General features: G+C 37.5%; 1 protein-coding gene across 2 annotated transcripts in view; it reads left to right on the forward strand.

Moving 5' to 3' along the window:
- The first annotated feature begins 3,535 nt into the window (after nt 1–3,535).
- Nucleotides 3,536–24,178, forward strand: part of prkcha (protein kinase C, eta, a) — a 36,248-nt gene continuing 15,605 nt past the window's right edge. The window contains exons 1-9 of one of the 2 annotated variants that reach the window (XM_088002794.1): nt 3,536–4,112; nt 14,466–14,529; nt 18,347–18,500; nt 18,585–18,619; nt 18,700–18,782; nt 20,249–20,378; nt 20,456–20,589; nt 20,662–20,793; nt 21,773–21,946. In XM_088002794.1, the coding sequence (XP_087858920.1) occupies nt 3,762–4,112; nt 14,466–14,529; nt 18,347–18,500; nt 18,585–18,619; nt 18,700–18,782; nt 20,249–20,378; nt 20,456–20,589; nt 20,662–20,793; nt 21,773–21,946 (1,257 nt within the window). In that variant the 5' untranslated portion in view covers nt 3,536–3,761. Of the gene's footprint in view, nt 4,113–14,465; nt 14,530–18,346; nt 18,501–18,584; nt 18,620–18,699; nt 18,783–20,248; nt 20,379–20,455; nt 20,590–20,658; nt 20,794–21,772; nt 21,947–24,178 lie in introns of both variants that reach the window. The other variant, XM_088002793.1, reaches the window with a different exon arrangement.

The raw sequence follows: 24,178 nt of genomic DNA on the forward strand, positions 1-24,178 counted from the left end.
GTGGTCCACTCCCTGGCTTGGCACCAATGCTATGCTTCATTAGCTGCAGCTACAGGGTGCAGCTGGGCCGGCAGCCAGAGATGCGAGCTGTTCTGGGTTAGACCGACATAAACAGGACCAGAACCAAATGTGGAAACTCTGCAGGTGGCTGAAATTAAGCTGTATAAAGAGAGCCAAACTGTGGGCAGCTTGTGGTGTGGATGTGACATGAAATCTTTATGTTTTCACATCTGTGTGTTCAGAGTTGGGTCATAGCTCGTTACATTTACCCAGTTACATTTACTTGACTAAATCTTTGGAAAAAATTTACTTTTAGGAGTATTTTTACAACGCTGCATGTTTTACTTTTACTGACAGGTGGATAGTCACCAAAAGATTTATTGAAGAAAAAGTAGCACTACTTCAACATATTTTACTCAAGAAAAGTAAAAAGTAGCCAAGAAATGACTCAAGTAAGAGTGAAAAAATATTTGGTAAAAAGTCTACTCAAGTACTGAGTAACTAATGAAGTTATCAAGCATTTAATATTTAAAAATTACATCATCAGATGGACCAAAATATAAAGTTAAGTGGAAATTTTGGTGTTTTAAGGACAAAAATGACAATAATTCATACAAGTAACAAAAAATAATGTATTTTTCCCAGATCAGTTTATTTCAGTAAGAAACATACAAGCATAACAAATAAGTAAATGTAATTAGTCATTACTGCTTTTACTTGAGTAACTTTACTATCAAGTATCGTTACTCTTGAGTAAAATGTCTGGATTAATCGACTGAATAACATCAACTAAATTAGTAATTGATTCATCGCTAACTGAAGAATACAGACTCAAAAAAGACACAGTCAGAGGAACAATTTAGCCAAAACTATGAAAAAAAAGTATATTTTTGTTTTAAGTTTAAAATAAAAACAAAATCTAAAATTTTGTCAGTAAATATGTTTTGCCCAGAACTCCTCAAGTGTCATAGTTTTAGCTTCTTCTGGTTCAGATTCACTAAATGAATGCTATCCTCCTGCATTTTTGGCAATAAAATATTTATTTCTCATTTTAAAAAGAGATTAAATTATAAATTGTATTTCTATTATTGATTTATCTAAAAAAAAAGCTTAAATATTCAATTCAAAAAGTCTGTAGAAGATTAATCGTCAGAATAATCAACTGTTAGAAAACTGATGCTCAGAGACGCTCTCCATCCAATCTTATGGAGTTTGAGTTGTTTTGTAAATAAGAATAAGAAAAAATTTCCGTTTCTAAAGCTGGTAGAGAGAGACGTGAACGCATTTCTGTTCACACTTTGAGTCTGAAAAGAGTTGGCTGTGAATCAGGACAGGGAGAAAAAGGCCAAGAAGCCACTAAAGCTTCTGACAGAAGAAAAACAACATGACAGAGAGGACGTAAAACATGTCGTTTTTTTCCCAGGTAGTTTTATTGTGAATGTGCCGTAAACAACAGGAGGGAAAGGGTGAAAGGTGAGGAGAAAGTGGATGAATGAGGCGGTCTCTTTCTGCCCTCTGCTGGACATTTTCAATCAGAGACGGAAACTTTTACGACCTTTCCTTTGGAGACCGGATAATACACACAAACACTGTAAACAAAAACATGTTTGGTTCTACCGTAGCGTAAACTTGAAGAGTCTTTTATAATAATCTGCCCTGCTTGCTAGTGGTGAGTTTATTCACAAGCGAGCGGCGATGCGCCATCTTTGTCACGGCGACCTTCGCCCCCCTGTAAGGTCACGTCTGAGAGGTTGTTTACAAGGCAGTCTGGATCCAAGGGATGTGCACAAAGTGGGAGCCCCGCGCTTTATTCACAACAGCTGGAGCAGAGGGAGGGGAGGTGCTGGCATTTGGCAGAGAGGGGTGAAAGGTCAAGTCTAACACCAATAAAGTGGAGACTTTGATCGTGGCGTTTATGGATGGAGGAGGCACGGCGCCGTCAGGGACGAGGCACTGGAGTTTGAAGAAGAAAAAAGTATGGAAAATATAAGAATAAAGTTTTCTTTTTTAAGATTTATCTACTTTGAAGAAAAGATGCGCAGGAATCTGACATACAAACGTGTCAGATTAATAAACTCATATGATAAATAAACTTAGATTTATTCAAATCATCACAGCTTCAACATTTAACTGTCAGACATTATTTATCTTAGATGGGATTCCTTTTTCAACACTCATTAATAATTCAATCAGATTATCATTTAGAGATGATTATACCTATTATCTTCTTATCATAAAACAAAAAACATGTCATTATTTTTGCATTAATTATCTTGTTTCAAATAGATTAGAAACATTTAGCTTTTTAAATTGTTTTTCTGCATACAATAAATGTCTAAATTCTTCTAAAGCAGCATTTAATGGACCTTTACTGCCACCTACTGGACAACAACGTTGTTATATTGTCAGCAGGTTACGGTGGTTTTTCATCAAAGGAAAATATCTCAATAAAATAAAATAAAACACATTTCTCCTGAAATGAACAAACGTTATAGGTAATGTGGTGTTTCTGCACTACATAAAGAATCAATTAAAGGAACGAGTGTCAACAAATAAGACATTTCCTGTAAAAGTTGCAATAAAAACAACATGTTGCACGCTTTTTGACATTACGAAGACAGAAAAAGGGAAAGGAAAAATATAAATTATTTATTAAAATATTTTAATGAGATCAGAAAGAAACATTTTCATAAACAGAGTTAAAAACTAACTTTCCATCTATCACAGAACACAACATGGTTAAAACAACACTTAGAAAAACAGATTAGTAATAATAAAAAAAACAGAAAATCAGCTTTTACTCTGTATTTAACCATCAATGTGAACATTGTGTCGACTTTTTCCTACTTCTTTTTCTACTATTATAAATTAAAATTTTGTTTATTAAAAAAATTAACAATTTCTACTCAGTCAGTAGATTTTTTGTTGCACAGCCTGTTTGAAATTAATAAATAAATAATAAAGTAAAAAAGTAAAACAAAACAAAATAATAGATAAAAAGATAAATATAAGAAATATAAGAAAAAAGTAAATAAGAGAGAAAAATATATCTTTATTTTAAGACAAAATGTAGTCCATATAATTTAAAAACCAAAAAAAATCATCAAATCATTTGTTGTACACCTATACAGAATTTTTTTTAAGTAAGAAAAAAAGTTATCAGAAAATAAGTTTTAAAAATTAAGAAAAAAGTAAGCGCAAGAAAGAAAGAACAAAGTTAAAAAGCAAGAAAATGTAAAAAAAAAAAAAGTAATAGAATTTTTTGCCTTTATTTCTAGACAAAAATTTGTCCGTAATATTTAAAAATAAACTAAAAATAAAGTTAGATAAAAGTAAAAATGTAAGAAATTCCCATGTAGTTCCAGCTGATGTCCAGCAGAGGTCAGGCTTTCCCCGAACACCAAACCGCAGGTGAATTTCCCCACCTTTCGGACCAGCAGAACAGTGATGCATCATGGTCGGTGTAGTCCCACCCGCCTCTGAGTGAGTAAAAACTACAAGCCTGACCATGTGACAGAGTAAACCCAGTGTGTTTTGTCTTGTGTGCGTTTGCGTCTGTCAGAAATTATGCGGAACTCGCAGGTCCTGTCAGCGCTGCAGCTTCCTATTTACTGAGGTTGACAGTCAGCCTGCACAGGATGACTCCCAACAGTCACCGGCTTTCACCATGAAGTGGTTTTCTTTTTTTCCTTCTTTGACACCCCTATAAAAATCTATTTTTGTTTTTAAATGCTTTTTGAACACTTTCGAGCGGTTTTAAAATGAAGTTTAACGGATACCTGAAGCTGCGGATCGGCGAGGCGCTGGACCTCAAACCGACCACCTTCTCAACGCGCCACACCGTCATCTTCAACAAGGCCCCCCAGACGCTGGACCCCTACATAGTGGTGAAGGTGGACGACTACAAGGTGGGGCAGACACACACCAAGCAGAAGACCAACATGCCCACGTACAACGAGGAGTTCTCCCTCAACGTCAACGACGGCAAGCAGATCGAGCTGGCGGTGTTCCACGACACCCCGCTCGGATATGATGACTTTGTGGCCAACTGCACCATCCAGTTCGAGGACATGATCAAAACATCCAACACGGGAGAGACCTTCGAGGGATGGGTGAGTGCAAACATCTGGCAGGTTCAAAGGCTTCCCGTGAGGTCATAAACTGCAATTAAGTTCGCAATAAATGTCATTTAGCGAGAAATATAATAGGTTCAATTGATTTTTATTATACAGGAAATATCAATCAATTAGAGTGGAGTCGATGATGCAGTCCAGTCTGGTTGCATAACAGTTTAATTCAGGAATGATCCATGAAAGAAAATTCAGAAAAGTGTTCTGCAGTTCACTGTAAAAGCACAAAATCGTTTCTTGGTCTAATTTCTAATTCAAATATCTTGCAACACTTGAAATAGGACAAAACTAACTTACAAATAACTTTTCAGCAACATATAAACAGTAGTTTTAAGAAAATAATTCATTTGTATCGATGGAAAAGTACTAGTTCCACTTGTAACAAGACACTTTTTCCATATGTGAAATAATCTGCAAGTAGAACTCATGGTTTTTATAAATATGAAGGAATTATTTACTTAAAATAAGCTTAAAAAGGTACTTGAAAGTTAATTTTGATGGGCATGCATGTGGGGACAGTGGAAAGGAAGAACTCCCTTTCAACTTCCACCAAAACCAGGATCACACTGTAAAATCATAAAATCCAATCAAGTGTTTTTGTCTAGTTTCTGCTGGAAATATATTACTACACTTAAAATAAGATAAAACTAACTTACAAGTAACTTTTTAGCAAATTATAGGAGCTTGTTTTAAGTACTTAAAACAATATTCCTTAATATTGATAAAAAGTGCAGATTATTTCACTTATAACAAGGCACTTTTCATGTTATAACTGAAATAATATGCCAGCATTAGTACTTATATATATATATATATATATATATATATATATATATATATATATATATATATATATATATATATATATATATATAAAGGAATTATTGACTTATGTCTTGCTGAAAAGTTACTTGCAAGTTAGTTTTATTTTATTTAAAGTGTATTAAGATATTTGCACCGGAAATATGACCAAAATACTTGGTAAGATTCTGTGTTTTTAGTATGAATTTAGCGAAGACGTTAAAACATGAAACTCTGGTTCAGCTGCACTTTCTGCTGGAAAGAGAAGAAGAAGAAATAACAGCAGCAATAACTCCATTACTGAGACAAACTTTAGCTCAACCCAGAGGTTTGTATGTGCTGATGCAGTGAAATAAGAAAATAACTGAACAATTTTAAAGGAGTATCAGTTTATTTATGTTTTTAAAACCTTGGTAGTTCAGCAGTCAGCCCGTCGTTACACCACTGAGCAGCAGCTTTTTTGCATGTTTCCACTGGTTTTTGGAACCAGTGGAAACTCTTTTAGCTTGGATTCCTCATTGCCATCACCCTAATCTCCAGCTCCATCCAGTGATTCTCCTATCAAGATTCAAGCCAGGACTGTGATGCTGCAAAACATAAATATCGCTTCCAGCCTGAGAAAACATGTCTTAAAACATGTTTATTGACATATTTGTGTAATTACAGGAAAAACTTAGAGAACATGAAATTGTTGGCAGGAAATAAATAATCATGATGTTCTTTTGAGACCATTTTACACAAAATAACAGTAATGGTAGAGCCAGACAATATGGCTGGAAAACGTATCACAATATAAGCGTTTCATATCAATCAATATTGATAATTATTGATTAGTTCTTTTGTTTTAAATATCTGAAATACTTTTTTGGCATGAGCTTTGCTGTTTTATCCACAATTTCCATTGTTTTTTTATTCTTATGCAGTTATGAGGCAGAACTTTAAACTGCTACTTGCCAGTTACTCAACAGGTTGTTGCTAGGTAACCAAAGACAGAGAGAGAGTTGCTAGGTAACCAAGAGAGAGTTGCTAGGTAACGAAAGAGAGAGAGAGTCAGTTGATTCCATCAATCCTGCTTAGCTGGCCTACAGATCAATAAACTTTTATTTCTAACAAATAAATCACATTATAACTGGAAGACATTTTAAATATCCAAAATAAATAAAACAACCAAAATGATAAATAAAATAGATACTGAAGTCTCTCTAAACAAAATTGTCTGTCAGGAAATGGGCTTGTTGAGACCAAAACCTGATTAAAGACATTTGGTAGAAAATCTGTCAATCATATGAATGGAAATTATTGATGTCATTTTAATTTCTCATTCAGTTAAATGATTTATTCATACATGAGAAAACCTCAAACCAAAGGAAGTCTAGTTAAGCCAATAATTTTTAATCACTTTGAATGTTTTTCTGGTTTTATCTTCCAGTCTGATTTACTTCATGGAAACTTTACCTCATTTTGACTTTCTTTAACCTACTCAACATGTTTGTCCCCAGAAATTAAATACTGACAAACCTTTAAAGACTTAACTTGTGATGTAAAATACAGAAACTATCCGGACTCAGAGAACACTGCAAAAACAAAATCTTACCAAGTATTTTTGGTCTAGATTCTAGTGCAAATGTTTTAGTCCTGTCTTATTTTAAAAGTACTAACTTATAAGTAACTTCTCAGGAAGAAATCAGAGATTGTTTTTAATAAATAATTTCTTAATATTGATTCAAAAGTACTAATTTCACTGGCAGATTACTTCAATTAAAAAAAGACATTTTCCCATATTATTAGTGAAATAATCTGCCACTGAAATTAGTATGTTTGAATCAATAATAAGCAATTATTATTATTATATTAAGCAAGTTTCTATATCTTTCAAAAAGTTCAAAAGTTGATTGTAAGTTAGTTTTGTCTCATTTCAAGTGAACTGAGGTATTTGCACTAGAAACTAGACCAAAGTATTTGATAAGATTTGAGTTTTTGCAGTGGAAATTTGAGACAGGCTCCTGATTGGAGGGTTGAATGAGTCTCTGATGTCAGATGCTCGCCCATTTATCAGACCAAGACAGAGAAGTTCACAGACTAAATGACCTTAAGGTAGTTTGGATGATGATAATCAGCTGCTAGCTCCTATAATTAGCAACATTTCTAGTGCAGCAAAGCTTAGCGTAGCTTTCTTTTTCCCTCCATTGCATGTTTAGAGATCTTTCTCCTGAGAATGCAAACCGACTTCTGTGAAAAGTTCACGTTTAAGTAAAACATATCAGTTCCCTGTTTTCAGTTTTTTCACATAGTAGTTTACACTAAAGAAGTAAACAGAGCAACATTTGAAGCTAAGCTTTCTGAGTTAAAAACTCCTAATGGAGCTTAAACTGGACATAAAAAAGCATCTTTTTGTTTTATTTTGTGTTTTTAGGAAGAATTAAGCAAATCTCAGTCAGATCAATCAGAGACAGTATTGCGTTGGCGCTAATATTGTGGAATATTGCAGTGACAACATCGGCTGTCATTCAGAGTTCCTCATCATTCTGATGCGTCCAACACTCTCTGTGACCTTTAGTGATTTCCTGACTCTTCAAATATCACAAACAAACAATGCACTCCAAGCTGTCTTTTGATGTAGACACATCGCATGCGCACGATGCTGGAGGGCAAAAGAAACTTCTCTTTTACATGCCGTCCGTAGCTGCGCTGCCGCGGTACAACGATACCGTTAGCAAAATGAAACCCGGAGATTTAGGTTTTATTAGTCTAGTGCAGAGCGCCACAGAAAAGGGAGAAATAATGCAGAAAAACCACTGAAGAACAACTCAAACTTCAAGTTTTTACCTTCTACACACAAACCCGTTGCCATAGCAACTGACTGACACCTGCTCTACTGATGAGATGTAAGAGAGTTGGTGTGTGGATCAGCGGTTTTTTTTTTTTTTGTTTTTTTTTTACTGAACCGAAACACAGAATTCTGCAGCACATCTACGTTAAAGTTGTCAAAGTCAAGCTAGCATAACTGACCTACATTCTGCTCCCTTAATATTTATTTTTAAAATTAAATTTTTTTCCTTTATCTAGTTGTCATAATGTTGACAATTAGTAACAAAACACTGCGCCCCTTTTTCTTTCATGTTTCATCCAAACATCTAAGACTTGGCGCGCTATGCTGACAACTTGGCAACCAGCAGTAGCCATCGGAGGCGAGCAGCTTTTTACCCTCCATCAGGAAGCTGGGGCTGGATCTTGATGTTACGGTTGAACACTGATATTAGGATGATGTTATTTTTCCTATATGTTGTGCAAAAAAACGTAGCTGAAGCTGCAAAAAACACAAATATTTACTGGTGAAATAATGCTTCATGTCCATCGGACAGGGTTTGCATGTCCGCTGCTTGAAGCTCCTTCAGAGCAGATCTGAGAGCTTAAAGGATGATCTTTACTACACGTCCCACTGAGAAACACAGCAGGTCTGCGCTGTCCCTAAGCGAAGGACTCATTAACTAACATTTAAACTCCTTATAGGACGCGTCTGCTCTTCTTCTCAGGCCATCGCTCGGGCGCCTCGTGTTTCCATTTATTGGCTTACAGGCTTTGACTGCTATTGACAGCGAACACAGTGAGAAACCACACATGACGGCCCATGTGGCGAAACGTTAGCTCTGCTTAAGCGTGGCAAAGTGCATCAGCGTGCATGTGGTCCAGACCTGCAGCAGCCCCCCTCACCCTGAGGCTGCACACACATCCTTGATCTCAGATGAATCTGTTTTCTGTCAGACTCATTTTCGTTTTGGGCCAAATCAACATCATGGAGGCTTTTAAAGGGCCGGTTGTGCCAGAAAGTATTGATTAAACCTGTTTACAAACTGTTAAGATATCAATGATTTCTTAATATTAAATATTATTATTGAACATCTTTTAGATCCCTCCAGGATTTCGTGATACGTTTATGATTTAAAAAAAAAAATCAAAGTGTTTGTGGTAGTAATTTGGAGATATTTGACCTTATTTATGAGGATAAATGTGACTTTTTATTACTCGCTTTATAGATCATGGATTATAATCTGACATCAATTAAGGCTGAGGCAGCTGTTTAATACAAGTAAAGTTTTTAACAATTTTTGGAAAAAATCTGCAACAAACTCCCAATTAGTACTAAAAAATGCAGGGATTTGGTGATTTTACGTCAATTCCCACAATAATTCTCAAGAAACTGGAGGTACTGATTGATATAATTTGGCAGTAAATGGGTAAAAACTGTGTTGAATTGATTGAAAACATGATATTTAAGCACACTTAGTGTTTAGAATCTAGAGGGCCACATAAAAAGCTACAGCGGGCCGGATTTGGCCCACGGGCCTTGAGTTTGTCCCATGTGGCTTAAAACAAAGTTTTTCCGAAGATTATTGATACAGATCTGACCAAAACCAAAATGGCCTCGTTTACCGTTTGAAAGGTAACTCTTCAGACTGGAGTTTCCCCGTTATGTTTTCTCTGTTTTCAACGTACTTTCGTCCCTCCAGGACCTGAATCCACTGCAGGAGTGTAAGCTGAACCTGTTCAGGCCTGGGGCGGCTGCTCGTTTCTCTCTGCAACAGCAAAACTCTCAGGACTGTCTCACATGTGCAACATTTAGACATCAGTGAAGCGCGTCCAGAAACACAAGCAGCAATGCCTCCCTGAAAGGTTTTACTGTAAAAACTCAAACCAAAGATTAACTTTTCAAACTTAACGGTTTTCCTTCTTAAATTGCTGAAAAGATAAAAACTAACATTTATTACAAGCATTTATTACATTTATTACAAGAACATGCACTGCAAAAATAATCTAGTTTTTAGTTCATGTGCCTTGGTACTCTTGAAATAAAACAAAACTAATCTGCAACAAGATAGGAGCCTGTTTTAAGTAAATAATTCCTTATTATTGACAACAAAGTTATAGTTCCACTGGCAGATGATTTCATTTATAACAAGATACTTTACCCATGTTATAAGTGAAATAATCTGCCAGTGGATTTGTACCTTTTCATTCATTTCAAGGAACTACTGACTTAAAACCAGCTGAAAAGTTGCTTGTAAGTTAGTTTTCTTATTTCAAATGTACGAAATATTTAAAGTAGAAACTAGACCAAAAATACTCGGTAAAATTTTGTGGGTTTTTTTCAGTGTTGGGATGAATTTCATGTAGAAATCAGAAATGCCTGGTGCTTTTTGCCCCAGCTTACAGCAGAAAACAACCCCTAGCTTGAGCTTTGAGACCCTGCTAGTTTTGAGGAAGTGGTGTGAAACTGGAACTTGGTCTGCAAATGTCTTTCTCACTTCAAGGCCCCAGCTTGAGGTTGCTATCTGCTAGATCTGAACTACGATGGGCTGCGTCTTTTCTTTTTTTCTTTTAGTGCTTTGTTGTGCAGACGAAGCGCTGGGGCTGGTTTTCTTCGAGGTGCAAGCCTTTACACGCCCACTCTGCTGTTTATCACACTTTTTTCCCACTTGTTGATCATTTTCTCAGAGGCTCACAGCCAAGCGCTTGTCTTCTCTGTTGGCTCTTTTCCAGTTTGCTCCCAAACTTCATGTTTCCCCCCCGTCTCCATGCCCACGGTTCTGTTCACCACAAAAATACAAAATCTTACCTAGTTTCTCATGCAAGTATCTTAGTATCAGACAAAACTAAATCATAAGTAACTTTTCAGCAAGATAGCAAGCTTGTTTTAAGTAAATGATTCCTTAAAGGTGACCTATTAAGCTTCCTTGAACCGGTTAGAATAGGTCTATGCAAAACATGTTAATTAATTTTTTTGCACAACTTTTAGTCTGCTCAGTTCTGACCATTTTGAGCTGTTTTAGGGCGTCTTGTCGCTTTAAATCTAAATATGTTTCTGTTGGCCACGCCCCCAACTCAACATTTACACCTTCATGTGAAAATAGCTGCAAACAGATGCGCGTACAGGCGTACTCTTTTTTTAAAAGCAGTAGTAGAGACCCCAGTAGTGGTAAAGCTAGCTGACCAAACCTGGCCGAGTTCCACTTGGGTTGCTAGGTAACGGGTGAGCTCTGCAGGTGTTGCTAGGTAACCGCCAGTGGCTGCTGATCTGTATTGTTACATTCTGGGAGCTTTTGAAATGGCTCATTTTCCAGACACTAAAAAACATTAACTCATTGCCAAAAACTGTCTGGATGTTTGTTTTTTTAAGCGTTCGTGCTGGGGGGGGGGGTTTTGTTTTGTTTTTTCTTTAAGAGTAAAAAGTAAATTTTGAATAATACATCCCCTCTAATATTACTTTTAACACATTTAGCTCTACTAGTGGCAGGTTTTTTCACTTATAACCAGTGAAACAATCCTTTAGCTGAACTAGTACTTTTTCATCAATATTAAGGAATTACTTACTTATAAAAGCTGAAACGTTACTTGTAAGTTAGTTTTGTCTTATTTCAAAGGTACTAAGATATTTGCTGTAGAAGCTAGACCAAAAATACTTGGTAATATTTTGTGTTTTTACAGTGCAGCCTCACATTTCCCGGCTGTATCAGAATTTCTCTGACATTTAGACCAAAAGGGCAGCTTCCTTCGCCTCCCGCCTGCAGATGACTCCACCACTCCGACATCTTTGACTTCCTTAGCTGCTCAACACCTCCGCACTTCACATTGTGTTGCCCCCTCTCTATTGATTCCCCATTGAAGTATTTGTAGGCGCGAGTTGAGAAGCAGCAAATAAACTGAAAGTAGGTTAAAAACGACCCTCAACATTTTCCACCCACCTTCCTCTGTTTTAAAGTTATTTAAAGGTTTCCTTCTCTGTGGTTCGGTTTTACTATAATAGCCGCACCGTAGGCACACAAACTTCAGTTTGGACCTCACCAGCCACAGTAGTTGTCATTTTTATTTATTAAATAGAAAAAAGTCACAAATCTCATGTGAATAACCTAAAGATGATAATAGTCCGCTACTAACTGATAATTATTGACTCTGTGTAATGTTGTATCATTACAAATTTCTTTATTTTAAAATTTTTTCATATGCATTGTTTTTTGTTTAAAGATGTATAATATAGGGCTGAAGCGATGAATCATGACTAATCATGATTAATCGATTTTAGAAATAATCATAAACTAATTTGTGATCGATTAATCATTAATTGGAGTGACTCTAAGGATGATGTTAATGTTAAAAATATGCATCCTATTCAACAAATGACCAATCATTCACTAAGGGATTGCTCTGTTATTGCCCTTTAGTCAATAAAATGCTTATTTTCCTACTCAAAAAATTAATTGAATACATTTTTATTTGCATAATTTCTAATAAAAAAACAGATCAAGTGGTTAGTAAAAAATCTGCAGTGTGTTCCTATTTTTGTTCCGATTAGTTGTCCAGATATTCAGTTACTAAAATAAATGTTAGTTGCACCTCTATGTCTGCATGAATGGTTGATTGAGGTTTCGGTCTTATGTTGAAATGATGTCACTTTTGAGAAAAGGCGTAGATTATATAAGATTATATCATGTAAATTATGTGAAAGTTTTGGGTTTTTATCAACCAAAGTGACAATAACTCATATAAATAACATAATTTTTAAAAAATCCAAATAATTTTCTTTCAATATGAAGTTTATAAAACTTTAACAAAAACTTCAGGTGTGTTTGGTGAATTTCTGGTTAAAACATGTTTGTTTTCATTCAGTGAAGTTGCTCAGTTACTATGAAGTATCACTACTCTTTCCGGAGTAGCGATACTCAAACAAGAGTAGTGATACTTCATTATAAATTTACTAAAGTAAAAAGCACAGCATTACTTAAGTAAATACATAGCTACTTACCAGAGTTGGATAGTAACTAACATTAACTCAATTACATTTACTTGAGTTACTTTTTTGAAAAAACTTGGTAACACTTTATTTGAAGGGGGTTGAATAAGACTGACATGACACCGTCATAAACATGTCATAACACCTGTCATGAACATGAATAAGCCTTCATGAATATTTATGACTGTTGTCATAAAGCGTCATTCGGTAAATTATGACACTTTTAATACAAAGTGGACATTATTCAAAATATCTTTGTTATGACAACTTGACATTATCCACTCTGAGCATGTCTGGGTAATGGGCTGGGGTTGCTAGGTAACCGACTAGGGTTGCTAGGTAACAGGGCAACATTACATTCTGGAGGTTTTTGAGACATAAAACATTAACTAATTGCTAAAAAAAAACATACATGAATATAATTTTGGGCTGCTCCACCTGCGTCTGAGGGGTTAGTTGGTTTTCACACAGTAGCAGGTTAATTTGTTTGTTCAGTCTGAAGGTTTTCCACCTGAATCAGAGGGAGATAAAAACATAAGCTGCCTGGCTCATTGCTCAGGCCAGGGAGCGGTGAGCATCGCCAACCCGCCTACCAGACGAGGCCCAGCCCAGAAACCAACCCGCATGGCTGAAGCTGTTCAGGGTGGAAGTCTGATCTCTGTCTAGACTCAGGAAGTGACTGAAAACAGGAGCAGGGATCTGTAAGCTGAAGTGAAAACACGTTTTTACATTAAGCCTGTCGGTTGCCTTCATGCTCCACGTGGCTCTGTTTGTGCCCTGTCAGGTTTTTCCAGGAAGGGTGTATCGAACATAAATAGATCTTACTTCAGTGACCTGAGTTTCCACTCGGTGGTTTCGGCAGGAAGTATCTGTTCCCCCGCATGCCTGCTTGACAGACAGGCGGTGTCCATCTTTAAAAGTTTCTATGATGTTTACGTATTGCAGCTTATGAAATAAGTTGCGACTCAACTGGCTGGGCCCGTCGGACCGCCTTCCTGTAAAGTCCGTCAGATTCTTTCAGTGTTATGTAGCCTGAAAGGAATGAAAGCTATGCTCTGGGTAGAGTCGCCAAATATTGTACTGAAGTCAGAGTACAATTAAAAAATTAAATCTTACCAAGTGTTTCTGGTTTAGTTTCTGGTTTAGTTCAAACTTTTCACCATGAGGGTCAAAATTGTTAAGTTGAAAACACAAAAAGTTTACTTTTTCTTTTTTTCAATATAACATTTTTAAAACAAGCTTTTGGTGCCTTCTTTTATTTGTAGTTGCTCAATAATAAACTAAACAATTTCATAAAAGTGGATGTATAAATCATTGTTTACTTGTATGAAAAACAATCATTAGTGTTTTTCTAGTTACTCGAAAATTAAGGTGAATGCAGAAACCTTGTTGATAAATGGGAGTTTTGTTTTTTAAAGATGATGCTATTTATTTATTTTTAAAAAATGTTGAAAGTGTTCATCATCTGTATCAACCACTAATGCTTGAAGGCCAGATTTGTTCCCTTTGGGCCGCCCAAAGTCCTTCAGAGGGATGCTAATGGCATCCTGAAGCATTAGCATTAGCATTCTGTCTCTGCTACTGTAACTGATTGACTCGTTTTTCTAGAGAACATAACATCTCTGTTGTAAATTAAATACTTTCTGATAATAAATTCTTCTGTTGTCGGGCCAAATGTTAATTTCGAGCTTCCATTTCCTGCTGGTGCATTCATAAAAAAACAACGTTGTGTGTCTATGTGTCTGCAGATGGACTTGGAGCCAGAGGGCAAGGTTTACGTCCTGATTATACTCACCGGATCGTTCACCGACGGTAGGGCGGTAACTTTACTTCTTATTTTTGGCGTCACGGCGAGCATCTTCTGAATGCATTCATGCAGGCGCCACTGTGTGACTCTGTTAGCTGAGAGCTAATTTGTGTCAGCTGCCAGCTAATTTTCCACAACACTTCGAAGCCTTTGCACACAAACTGAATTGACTTGGTCATCATGAAACAGCATTTTGGATCAGAGGGGTGGAAGTGACTTGCTGCCATGATAAAGGAGAAGTTGAGGCTGCATGCTGATGTGTTGCACCATGTTTCTGGGTTATTATTCTCATACTTACTAAGTAGAACTTTTTCTTCTGTTTTCTGCTGATGCCTTGCTTGGTTTGAACTTTAAAAAAATAAACTAAATTTAAAGTGTCCTAAAAATATCTAATGAACATGTTGCAGGTTTAAAAATAATTTTAGCCCAATGAGCCAGGCTTTCTTTCTTATTTCTTCAACCATTTTTAAAGGTTTTTTGTTGTTTTATTCTTGAATTTTTGAATATTTTTCATGCATTTTATTACATATTAACATATTGTGAAGTGTGCGCTTTCAAAATTAGAAAAATGAACTACCGGCGGAAAAAAAAGAAGTAGTGCCAGGCTTTATAAAGAAAACCTACTTACCGTAAACGAGCAGAATCTATTTATGTACGTCTACTGATGCAAAGACCTCGTCTGATGCAATAAATCCACTTTTGTGCTTGAAATGTCAGCATCTTTAAAGGAGACCTTTATGCAGAATTAACATTTCGAACATTTTTATCCATTTAAGTCCCAACTTCTTCTAAAAACCTCCGAAGTGCTTAAAAAAATTATCCAGATGTTTTTTGGCAATAAATTAATGTTTTATGTTGTCCCAAGAACCTCCGGAAAGTAATGCAACACTGCACTGTTACCTAGCAACCAAAACTGAGCTGCAGCGCATTTGGTCAGCTGGCTTTATTTCTGTATGCGCTGTACAATCGCTGCTGGAGAAGACACATTTTTATTGTTGTTGACTTATCATCCAGAAACCACTTGTTGCAGTTTACTTATGCTGAAATTAACACTCTTCAGAGTATCACAGCTTTTATTCGCAGGCCAGAGTGTGGGCTCAGCATGTAAGTTTCCGTAGCTCATGTGGTTTTCTTCTCTCTGCTATACTTACACAACTCATTGCTTAGTGGAAGAAATGCAAATATTAAAGAAACCATGCAAGTCAAACAATTCACACGTACTTAAAGTTCCTTTCACCAAATGATGCATTTTATTATTGTTTTGCCTGAATCCCTTTACTGTTTGGAACCAGGTGAAGATGTCCAGGCGACATCTTCACCTGACATGTCAGAAAAGCAAAACGTTTGCTCTCCTAGTCTACAAGTTTATCATAAATTGCTGCTGAAGTTATTCAACAAAAAAAATGTTTCATTTTATTCATTAAAACTCTTTTTCAGCATTAGCACAAAGTTGGATTAGCTTTATAATAACTCTAAATGGCTGTCTTTTATTTTAAGTTTAAATAGGTCAGAACACCGCGAACAGAACTGATTATGTTTCATCTATAAACAACATTTACGACTCAGTTCTTTGACCCAGTTTGTGTCCAACATCACCAACACCTAAGAGGTGTGTTTAACCTCCACTTTCCAGTCTAAATGTGACCAGTATTTAAAAAAACACAACTTAATGTTTAAAACTGAGAAAATAAATTAAGGCAGTAATTTTAGGGATCATGTGTCAAACTCAAGGCCTGCGATCCAAATTTGGCCCCCGAAGCTTTTTATGTTACGTCAATGATTCCTCACTGTTCATCACAAATCTGCAAAATTCTCACAAAATCGACAGATTTCTGATTTCACTGAAATTGTTTCTCAAAATTGGCCACAAACATTGGGTTTAAGGGACGACTACCTCAGCCTTGATGTCAAGTTATATCTGTGACCAGGACAGTGATTAATAAAAAGCCATATTTAGTATCATATATTAGCACAAATATTGTAAAAGTTCTTACAATTATTTCTAAATTAGCACCACAAAATCTGTGATTTTTGATTACAAAATCAACACAAAGACAATCATAAAATCTTGGAGGGGCTGATCAGTAGAAAAGATTTTCAGTATTATTTAATTTAAAGAAACACTATTTATAGATATTTTAGCAAATAAATGGATTTTATCAACACATTCTGTCACAACCGGCCCTTTAAGAACATTCAGATTTTAGTTTTGGCCCAAAATGAAAATGAGTTTGACTCCCTGGTTTAGGGGATAATCACTGATTAACTACAAGTGAAAAAATAATATTAATTTCACTTCCATTCAGTCATTAAACATAAAAAATGTGCATAAATGAGAGGAAAACGTGGCACACCTGGTCATGACTTGGTGGATTAAATTCCCAATATCCACTCCCTCTTCAGAAAGGGAGTGGATCAAAAGCGAAACAAAACTTTATTTAAACGTTTTGCACTGAAATGTTCAAAATGTTTTACTAATGGTGGAAAAATGTAGAATGTTGCACACAGTCTGTGTGTTTCGTCTCTGGCCTGAGCGTGTTGGAGTTAATCAGTTAATGAATGAAAAAGAAATGGATCATTTCCATTCTGATTATTTTACTTTTTGATGGACTATCCTGTTTAGACTTCAGAATCCATTTTATTTACAGTTTCTGTGGTGCCTGGTTTTTATTTCTGTTTTGATTGTTGTTTTACTTTGGATATTTAAAATATCTCTCAGTTCTGGTATCTCACAGGGCGAACCTGCAGTTTTATGCCATTATAAATACATTACTGGAAAATAGTCTTAAAACAACGATACAGTCATTTACACTGACGTACTAGTTACTATTAAACAGCTGTGTAGGATCCAAAAATAATAAAATACATATTACAAAAATAAAACATGACATCAGATGGGAGTTCACGGTGCGTTGGTAGGAAACCAAATCCTCATATGACGGCTGTCTGATTATTGTTTAGTTTGTTTACATTTTAGGAAGTTGGTGCACAGTTAGAGCGTTACTGAACAATCCTAAATCCAAACAAGCAACAACACAAAGCAGAACAACCTGACTGAACTACAAATCAACCTGTTTCTATGGCTGGGAAACAGCCATAGAAACAAAATCATTCTTATATAATGAGATTTTAGTCTGATCAGTTCAGAATGAGCTGCTTTAGTGCATCTTGTCATTTTAAATCCAAATTAACTGCAGCTGGAAACGCCCCGCTCACCTCAACGTTTAGCCATGAGAATGGCTGCAAACAGATGCGCTATTATACAACCGTACATGTTTGAAAATCAGTAGTAGAGCCTCCTGCACAACCAACAAGGATGCAGCAAGTGGTTTCTGGATGGAAAGTCAACAACAAAAAACACTTTTCCTTTCCAGCAGCCATTGCACAGTGACATATTATTGTCACTTCGGTCCTTAAAATACCAACATTTCCAATTGACTTCATATTTTGGGCCATCTGATGATGTAATTTTTAAATATTAAATGATAATTGGATCAGTTAACCAGTACTTGATTAGACATTTTACTAAATACTTTTTTACTTTTACTTGAGTAAAACTTTTGGCAACTCTACCCACCTGCGGGTGGTGGGACGGGGTTGCTAGGTTACACGCAGTGTTGCATTGCATTCCAAAGGTTTTTATAGACAACATAAAACATTAAATAATTGCTAAAAAAAAAACAGGGGTGATTTTTTTAGAACCAGTAGAGACCAAAATGGAAATACAAAAACATGCTAAATGTGAATTTTTCCCCTTTAAGGATGGCGTTTTGATGCGTTTTCCATTATTTGATCCCAAACGATCCTCCGGTCTCATTGCAGATGTTGCCGTAACGAAGGAAAACACCCACAAGCAGTTTACGAGGGAGCGGCAGGGCGCCGTGAGGCGACGGATCCACCAGGTCAACGGGCACAAGTTCATGTCCACTTTCCTCCGTCAGCCCACCTTCTGCTTCCACTGCAAGGAGTTCATCTGGTGAGTCCGACCCGCCGAAACCGAGCCGGAGCGAAGCCGGAACCGTCTGAAGGAGATCTGACTGTTTCCTCTCCTCTGTTGCAGGGGTGTGTTCGGAAAACAAGGTTACCAGTGTCAAGGTGTGCAGGCTGGCTGTCCTCTTTGTTCGACTGTTGGTCATCCGCTGCAGAAGCGACTGTAACCCTGTGTGTGTTTTCAGTGTGTACGTGTGTAGTTCATAAGCGGTGCCACCAGCTGGTTGTCACTGTGTGTCCACGCATGAAGAGATCAACCAAAGAGAAGGTAACGCCTGCTTGTTTCTGCCTCTTTTCTCTTCATTTTCACACAACTTTAAGGAACTTTTTGCGTTAATTCAGAAAGCCCTAAAATAGCAGCCCACTCGCACACATGCAAGTTCACCCACTCAGCACCTGCAGAGATCAGCAGCCTTTACAGCTTCCTGTTTCTGTCTGAGTCGACCACTGAGCCAGAACGACGCACTTCACTAAACTTTCCCACATGAGTAGCTCATGAATTTACATCTCTACAGATACTCACTAGTGATCTGCATTTTGTACAAAAGCAAAAGTTTCTCCTGTTTTTGGTTAATCCTGAGCAAACGAAGCAAAGACACAAAGACTGCTGAAATATTCAAATGACTAGTAGCACCATAAAAGGCATGCATTAGAGAAAGGAAGAAGGAAACAGAAGTAGAAGGAAAGAAAACCTGTTGAAGAATGCTGATGAAACACCAAACTTTGCATAGGCCAAAAAGTAGTGATAGCAAAGTCTGCAGTGTCAGAAGTGGAGTTTTAAATGCCGATGTATCAAATTAGGATGAGGAAGTTCAGAGAAATATTATCTGAGAGCAGCAGCCTGAACACCTATCAAACCGGCACCATCCTCAGTAATTTAAACTCTCATTTAAATTATTACACATTTAAACCAGGAGTCCCAACACACTTAAAACTCAATATTTACATACACTTCTTGTTCTTTCACATTAAATTAAACTGTTTCTTTCTGTGTTAAGTCAGTGAGGATTGCCAAACTTCTTTCTGTTGATAAATGATATAATTAGGAGAGATTTTTCTACAGAGTTGTTTTATGATTTTCTTCAAAATCAAAGTATTACATACAATAAAAGTGTTTATAAACATCTACAAAATCCAAGATGTCGTTCACATCATTTGCGTTAAAGATTCAAACACGCTACTTCCTCGTGTGACATGGGAAAACGGTTAGCAGGAAGACAGATGCAGACTTTCATAACTCTGGTTCATCCTTGGGCAAAATTTGATGCTCATTGTTGCAAAATGTGTGAATCTAACCCAGAACAAAGCAAAACTTTGTGAAGATGCTGATGAAAGCTGGTAAGAGCCATTATCCGTACCGATATGAAATTAAAGGAAGAAGATCTGGAAAACACGTCTTCAGAGGCCTTTTATTTTAGAAGAAACAAAATGTTTAGTGTTTTCCCCCCAAAAAATCGGAAAGGTTTTAGACACCATCTCCACTGGCAGTATCATGTTAGGCAAACTTTTTTGCTGGTGCAACTCAGAAGATAGATTAAGCAGAGAACATGTTGTGGTCGTTTCGAACGAAAACCTCAAGACATCAATCAGAAAGTTGCAGCTTTGTTGCATTTTCTCGTTTCAAGTTCACAGCATTAAATTAGCTCCAAAGTGTTTTTCTGCTCGTCTAACTTACTTTATTTAACTAATTTGACCTGTACTGATTAATTTACGGTCTCCGTTGTTTTCTTGCAGGATGCAACTCAAGGTTTCAGCATCAACGTCCCTCACAAGTTCAGCACTCACACCTACAAGTCTCCCACCTTCTGTGACCACTGTGGTTCTCTGCTGTGGGGAATAGTTCGGCAGGGCCTGCACTGCAAAAGTACAGCAAACTTAAAAGTCGGGATCTCATTTATCTTTTGGTTTGTCTAATTCATATATTTATCCTCCTGTTTTCAGTTTGTAAAATGAATGTTCACATCCGCTGCAAAGGCAACGTCGCCCCAAACTGCGGCGTCAACAGCGTGGAGCTGGCTAACAAGCTAGCAGAGATGGGTCTGCAGGCCGGAGGACTCTCCAAGCGAAACACGATGGTAGAAAGACTTTTCTCACATTACTCTGGATAACCTCTGGATCTCTGTGAACGTGTCGACCTTTTCCAGCAGGTTAAAGAGCCGAGGAGGCAGCCGTCCGAGAGAACGGAGAGTACGACCACAGAGGCTCAGCCGGAGACCCCGCGGCTGGGGATCTCAGATTTTACCTTCCTTCAGGTTCTCGGCAAAGGAAGCTTCGGCAAGGTGGGAACGACTTCGAGCGATATGGGAGAAAAAAAACAGAGCTTTTAAGATGGCACAAGTTTCTTTCACAAATACAAACAGAACATTGTTTTATTGTTCACAGCAACATATTTTTATGGGTTCTGCATGTATATTTTTAGCCAGTATTCATGCTGAGTGGATATTTCAAGGCTCCACATAATCGCCAGAGTTAGATCTGCAGCTGCAATAAAGTTTGCACTGAAGTCTTATTGGATGCAATTGTTTAATACTGTAAGAAAGCAAACATGCTGAGGTTGTGCTTTTCTTATTGATGCTTTATTTGCAGTTATGTCATAGGGTTCAAAGAATTAATCAGATTAATTGGTTATTGAGATAATCATTAACTGGAGCACACAGACTCTTGAAAAATACTGTTTGCTAAAATAACAACATATTCAGAGTAGTAATAAAACCAAAACTGTACAAAATAAATTTACATTTCTCATTTGAAATAAAAAATATCTCAGTCTATTAATATGTTTTAGCATTTTAAATGCAAAATGTATTTTCATGGTCCAGTTTTTCTTTAATTATTGCACTGAGTGTGTTACTCTGTCAGCAAAGGGCCTTTTTACAGTCTGTTATGATTATTTGATTACTAAATTAGTCAACAATTATTTTAATAATCAATTAATCATAATGAATCACAAATAGTCCGACTAATCAGAACAATGTTTTAGTCCTAATAAAGTGTAATATAAAAAAACTGTTTCTCAAGCTAATTATTGAAACTTAAGTAGTTTCAATAATTGATTCATCATGATTAATTTGATTAATCGTTTCAGCGCTAATGAAGTGTAATAGCAATAACAAAAAATATATAGTTATTTTGCCCCAACAAAATCGTCTTTTTAAGTCTTAAGAAGTTTAATTGTAATTGCTCAAAGCTGCTGACGGTATCCAGCAGTTGACGAATTGCCTGTTTCATGTGTGTACTGTCACTACGTGGTTTCTGCAGGTGATGCTGGCGAAACTAAACAGCAAAGATCACGTCTTCGCCATCAAGGTGCTGAAGAAGGACATCATCCTGCAGGACGACGACGTGGAGTGCACCATGACGGAGAAGCGGGTTCTGTCTCTGGCCCGCTGCCACCCGTACCTCACGCAGCTCTACTGCTGTTTCCAAACACCGGTCAGTGAAGCATGAACACACTCAGTCTGTGAAGGAATCCTCCTGGTTTAAATCTGTAATACTTTATTTTTACAAAGACCATAAACATCGTTCTCCCAAAACACCAAAGTTATTTTATTACTTATGGCAACATTATTTTTTGGGGGGGATTTTTTTGCCGCATGTATGCATATTTCAAGGCTTCACAGAAATGCTTTTTATGTAGCTTTATGTAAATAGTTTGTACTAAAGTCTTATTAAATATGATTGTTTAATACTATGAGAAAGTAAACATGCTCAGCTTGTGCTTTTCTTATTCATGCTTCATTTGCAGATGTTCTTTTTTAGGGCTAGAGCGATTAATTGGGTTAATCGTGATTAATCAATTGTTGAAATAATCATCAACTAATTTAGTAATCAATTGATTGGAGTGCCAGACTCTAAAAAGGGCTGAAAGAACAACATATTCAGAGCAATAATAAAGTCAAAACTGTACAAAATAATATATATATTTTTCTGTAATTCTTTGTGTTTTATCTGATCTGTAATCACAATGGCGTCAGCAAACAGTAGCCAATGGGAATGAGACGGGACATATATATATATATATATATATATATATATATATATATATATATATAAAAATTCCCTTCTCACCCTCTGCGGGTGCTCTCTCTCTCTCTTTCATCCTGGGAGATTGAGGGTTCTGCGCAGTATCTTGGCTGTGCCTAGAACTGCACATTTCTGGACTGAGATGTCTGATGTTGTTCCTGGGATCTGTTTGAGCCACAATTTGGGGGTGACTGCCCCGAGGGCCCCGATGACCACAGGCACCACTGTGGTCTTCACCTTCCAGGCCTTTTCCAGTTCCTCTCTGAGGCCCTGGTATTTCTCCAGTTTCTCCTTTTTCCTGATGTTGTGGTCACTTGGTGTTGCTACATCCACCACAACGGCTTTCCTCTGTTCTTTATCCACCACCACAATGTCCGGTTGGTTCGCCATTACCATCTTGTCTGTCTGGATCTGGAAGTCCCACAGGATCTTAGCTCGGTCATTCTCCACCACCTTTGGGGGTGTTCCCCACTTTGACCTCGGGGCTTCCAGTCCATATTCGGCACAGATGTTCCTGTACACTATGCCTGCCACTTGGTTATGTCGTTCCATGTACGCTTTCCCTGCCAGCATCTTGCACCCTGCTGTTATGTGCTGGACTGTCTCAGAGGCCTCCTTGCACAACCTACACCTTGGGTCTTGTCTGGTGTGGTAGATCTGAGCCTCTATTGCTCTGGTGTTTAGGGCCTGTTCCTGGGCGGCCAGGATGAGGGCCTCCGTGCTGTCCTTGAGTCCAGCTTTCTCCAGCCATTGGTAGGATTTCCTGATATCAGCCACTTCAGTTATTTGTCGGTGGTACATCCCATGTAGGGGCTTGTCCTCCCATGATGGTTCCTCCAGCACCTCGTCCTCTGTTCCCCATTGCCTGAGACATTCGCTGAGCACATCGTCCATTGAGGCTTTGTCCTTGATGTATTTATGGATCTTGGATGTTTCATCCTGGACAGTGGCTCTCACACTCACTAGTCCTCTGCCTCCTTCCTTACGGCTCGTGTACAGTCTCAGGGTGCTGGATTTGGGGTGGAACCCTCCATGCATGGTTAGTAGCTTCCGAGTCTTAACGTCCGTGGCTTTTATCTCTTCCATTGGCCAGCTGATTATTCCGGCAGGGTATCTGATTACTGGTAAGGCATAGCTGTTTATTGCACGGATCTTGTTCTTGCCATTGAGCTGGCTTCTCAGGACTTGCCTTATTCGTTGGAGGTATTTGGCTGTGGCTTCTTTCCTTGTGACCTCATCGAGGTTGCCATTTGCTTGTGGTATTCCCAGGTACTTGTAGCTGTGCTCTATGTCTGCTATTGTTCCTTCTGGGAGTGAGACCCCTTCTGTGCGGACGACCTTCCCTCTCTTTGTAACCATCCGGCCACACTTCTCTAGTCCGGATGACATCCCAATGTCAGTGCTGTAGATCCTGGTGGTGTGGATCAGTGAGTCGATGTCTCACTCGCTCTTGGCGTACAGCTTGATGTCATCCATGTAGAGGAGGTGACTGATTGTGGCCCCATTCTTGAGTCGGTATCCGTAGCCAGTCTTGCTGATGATTTGGCTGAGGGGGTTCAGGCCTATGCAGAACAGCAGTGGGGACAGAGCATCTCCTTGGTATATGCCGCATGGGCGAGATATATATATATATATATATAT

This window comes from Poecilia mexicana, unplaced genomic scaffold (assembly GCF_051168715.1).
Source record: "Poecilia mexicana isolate PSO_F unplaced genomic scaffold, ASM5116871v1 scaffold_22, whole genome shotgun sequence".
NCBI lineage: Eukaryota > Metazoa > Chordata > Actinopteri > Cyprinodontiformes > Poeciliidae > Poecilia > Poecilia mexicana.